This window comes from Daucus carota, chromosome 8, assembly GCF_001625215.2.
Source record: "Daucus carota subsp. sativus chromosome 8, DH1 v3.0, whole genome shotgun sequence".
Lineage (NCBI taxonomy): Eukaryota > Viridiplantae > Streptophyta > Magnoliopsida > Apiales > Apiaceae > Daucus > Daucus carota.
In genome coordinates this window covers 12258710-12263084 of record NC_030388.2, presented here as the reverse complement: position 1 = coordinate 12263084, position 4375 = coordinate 12258710, and the positions used below count along the sequence as shown (strand labels likewise).

Here is a 4375-nt window from a genome sequence, read left to right as displayed (position 1 = left end):
AAAAACTGAAAATTACATCTTAAAGTAGATTAAAAGTTATTTCCGGTGATATATTTTTTTATTTTATTAATTGATAAAATATCAATAAATTTCAGTCAAACTTCGGTCAATTTGACCGGCACAAAACCAAATGTGACAACTAAAAAGGGACGGAGAGAGTATGTTAAAAGGTCAAGCAATGACAAAAGGGTTGCGAATTTGTAATAATCAGATAGATGAAAGATTTGAGCTCTTTAATATATTAAAAAGGAGGGAATAATAATTTTGACCAGTGATAAGAATAAATCTAGTGATTTCATTTTTTAAAATAAAAAAGCAGGCTAATTATTCCATCATATCTATTTAAAATAGGCTTAATATTCTTTTAACGCTTAATGTTTGGGTGTTTACCGATGCGGACTCAATATTTTAACTCGGCCGATTTAACCCTCCAAACATATATGATATGTTCAGATTAGTCCTCGTATTGGGATGGAGTCAGAAAAAAAAAGATATAATAGAGGCTGGTAAGCTTGAAAATTAATATTAAGGATAAGGTTTCCTCGTTTCTTTTGATCCCTACATTATACACTAGACATTCCTTTTAATACTTAAACAATATATTAGATGTATAGTTTAACTCCAACCTTAAATGTTTAATGCCTTTTTAATCCTCACGAGTGTGAAATATCATGTTTGTCCATCTGTTATATACCATTTTTTGGTATGAGGGCTAATTGGAACATATCGTATACTTATAGCGTTGAATCCGCTGAATTAGAAATATTGAGACCGTATATGTGAACATTCTCGAACATTTGTTTGGAGGCTAAAAGTGCATTTAGCCTTTAAAATAACATTTAATGTTGACAAATCCAACAAACACATATACAATCAATAATTTATAGTATATAAACACATATTACCAAGCTCATAAAATAATATATTTAATCACTAGTAATTTGAGGTCTAACAAATTTTTGTGGTTCCATAATTTTCCTGGTCTCATGCATTTTCTCTACATCATTGACATGAAATCTTGACATGGTCAATACATCTTTCATTCTTTCACTTTGTTCCTTCTGCCATATGTGTTTATCAATGTTTATGTTAACTTAAAAATTAAAATGCATGTTGTAATAAGCATCATATAATGAGATATTAGTATGATCATATTGAGCTAGGCCTATTCTATATCAATCAAAATCATGTCATCTATAAACCAGGCAGATTTCCTCAAGCAAGGTGACGATGTCAAGCGATACAAGGAAATCTGCAGCATGGATGTACCACTTAATTCACCCGGTCTTTCAGAAGTTAGCTTTCAAGATTTCCTGGGTTATTTGTTACCGCGTGTTGAATTACAGTTAGCATTAATGTTCACCGTGGCGCAGGCCCTGCATGCGTTGTTCAAGCGTTTTAGTTTTCCTCGGAATTTTTCTGAAATCCTGGTATTCGATTTTAATTTTAATTTTTTCAAGTCATTTTGTCATGCAAATTATGTTTACCGAGTCCATTCACATGGATGCAGTCAGGAATCATTTTAGGAAAAACATTGCTGGGACACTTGGTGGGATTTGACAAGCATAGACTATTGTTCCCGGACGATGATATAATTCTGGACACATTAATAAAACTGGCATTCATATTCTACATGTTTCTAGTTGGAGTGAAGATGGATCCCAGCATGGTTACAAAAGCCGGAAGAAAGGGGTGGTCCATTGGCCTTGTTGCGGCGGTTGGGCCTTTAATCCTAGGCTCCTTTATTGGCAGTGACAAAATGTTGGAATATTATTTGCCAATTTACAGAAGACCTGCTGTGAGAGCTGTGATCAGGATTATAACATTATCCCCTTTTCCTGTCATCGTCGCCCTTCTCATTGACCTCAAGATCATGAATTCAGAGCTTGGGCGCCTTGCATTAGCTGCAGGACTCATAGTTGATATGTTTTATGTATGTCAAAATGCAGTATCAACTACTTTCAGAATTTACACTTCAGATTATGGAGCTCCAGTTATCAGCCTTACCTTGATAGAGAGCATTATGATAATGGTTGCTTCGGTGGGCTGTCGTCTGCTCTTCTTAAAAATTATCCAATGGACCCCTGAAGGAAAGCCTGTCAAGAACTACTATATTTCGCTCATTTGCTGTGGTGTTATTGTGGGTGCTTTAGCATGTGATAATGTCGGTCTGCCGTTCAATTTTGCTCCATTCGTGATCGGGTTGGCTGTTCCTTCTGGACCGCCTCTAGGCTCAGGAATTGCGGATAGGATGGACACTTTCATATCAGGCTTACTAGGGCCTTTCATTCTCACATATTCTGCAACAAAGATGGATTTAGCTGTGTTTTTCGATTTCTCCTTTATGTATACAATACTTTTTGTGTTAGGTTCAATTACTGTGGGGAAGTTAGTATTTGTGTTTGGAACGGCTATGCTCAACAAGATGCCTGTAAGAGATGCTGTTAATCTTTCCATCATCATGGCTACACAGGGTCTTGTTCAAGGTGCACTCTACGAAAGTGTGTATAAACTTCAGGTATGTTGGTTTGATTTGGCTAAGTATTTGTCCATTTGCTTACTCGTCTGGTGTTACTGATTATAATGGATTACTCCCTGCAGTCCATTGATAACGAAACCTTTACGGTGGTTCTTCTATCAATACTTGTAATGGCATTAGCGGCACATCTTTCCGTGGGAATTCTCTATGATTATTCAAGAGCATACTCGGGCTATCAGAAAAGAAACGTTCAACACACTCCATATAATGCTGAGCTACGAGTCCTTGCTTGTGCTGACAGGCAAGACGACGCCATTGCAGCCGTTAAACTTCTAGAAATTTCCAGTCCTACCAAAGAAAGTCCTATAGCAATCTACGCCCTCCACCTAGTGGAGCTTGTAGGGAGAGCTACACCAGTCTTAATCAACCACGGATTAGGCCAAAAGAACGCAGCCACTACCTCACGCTCACATCATCTCATAGATCTCTTTGAAAAGTTTGGACAACAGAACATTGGAGTTGCCAATGTTCAAGTGTTCACCGCCATGTCATTACCTAAATTCATGCACCACGACATTTGTTCTCTTGCATTCGACAAGTTAGTCTCACTTATTATCATTCCATTCCATCGGAAGTGGAGTCCACAAGGCAAAATCGTATATGATAGCAATGTACAGAGAACTATAAACAGACAAGTACTCGAAATGTCTCCATGCTCAGTAGGCATTCTTATTGATCGTCGCAAAATCAGAGTCCACGAATCATCAATGGAGAACGAAAAGGACTCCTTGTATCACATATGTGTCATCTTCTTAGGAGGTGCAGATGACCGTGAAGCATTAGCCTATGCGAAGAGAATGATGGTAAATTCATTAGGCACTTGCCTAACAGTGATTCGGATAGTTACAGGAAATGCAGGACAAGAGAATCAGTGGGACACAATTCTTGACACGGAAACACTAAGGGACATAAAGATGCAAGGAGCACACCAGAGAAACATAGAATACAGAGAGGAGAAATCAAAAGATGGACCAGAGACGGCAATGTTGATAAACTCCATGCTGGAGAATGGTGATCTTGATATGATAATGGTGGGGAGGACACATAATGAGAATTCGCCATTGCTCACAGGCTTAACAGAATGGTGTGACTTGCCAGAGTTGGGGGCCATAGGAGATATTCTGGCTGCTGCAGATGTTAGCCGACCTATTTCAGTCTTGGTGATGCAGCAGCAAATTGTGGCCAAAAAATGACATGGTGTACTTTAGTTTGTCATTTCATGAAGGTTCGTTCTAGACAAGGAATTTAACTAGTTCCGAATGCTTTTGTAAATTCCCTCTTTTTCTTAAAATTGTATTTAGTTCAGAGCGACCCCTTGTCCTAAAACTTTAAGCATAGGAAATGTAAACTCGATTGTATTGATAAATTCATTCGCAGCAGTCATTATTTCGTTTGTTTTTCATAATGCTAGGTGCACAGAAAAAAAATACAGAAATTGATTGTGGATTCCACCCACATATGCACTCTGGTGTTTTTTTTTCTTTGAACTTTGTACTCCTGTGGGCTGTGCTTGTTTTAGTTTTGAGTTTTAAACGCACTGTTACTTTTTGATATACCCATAGTTATATATTTAATTATTTTTTATTCTTTTATCTTATAATATCTTTCATTTTTATTTTTTTCCGATATTATATGTGTGTTATTATTTTAATAATTTGACATCTTTTCCTTCTATTTAATTTTTTTTAAAATATAGAATAAACAAGTTCCGTATAATATATATTAAATATATTTGTTAATTGAAAGAAATACAATATATCGTATACAAAATTTACAAATATATACATTCCAATCAAAAGTTATTCAAATTTATATCTTTAAAAATGGTTAAATACT

The 4375-nt window shown here is 36.3% G+C and overlaps 1 protein-coding gene across 1 annotated transcript; it reads left to right on the top strand.

The window, feature by feature from the left end:
• The first annotated feature begins 1187 nt into the window (after window positions 1-1187).
• LOC108198129 (cation/H(+) antiporter 3) lies at window positions 1188-3732 on the top strand. The gene is made up of 3 exons (XM_017365900.1): window positions 1188-1430; window positions 1511-2518; window positions 2602-3732. Exons 1-3 carry the CDS (start codon window positions 1188-1190, stop codon window positions 3730-3732), a joined length of 2382 nt encoding a protein of 793 aa, XP_017221389.1.
• The last annotated feature ends 643 nt before the right edge of the window (window positions 3733-4375 follow it).

Excerpts from the sequence above, each read along its gene's own strand:
- LOC108198129 (XM_017365900.1), top strand. The coding sequence starts at position 1,188 with ATGTCATCTATAAACCAGGCAGATTTCCTCAAGCAAGGTGACGATGTC. Across the intron at positions 1,431-1,510 it reads GGAATTTTTCTGAAATCCTG|TCAGGAATCATTTTAGGAAA; the intron begins GTATTCGATTTT and ends ACATGGATGCAG. Across the intron at positions 2,519-2,601 it reads AAAGTGTGTATAAACTTCAG|TCCATTGATAACGAAACCTT; the intron begins GTATGTTGGTTT and ends TACTCCCTGCAG.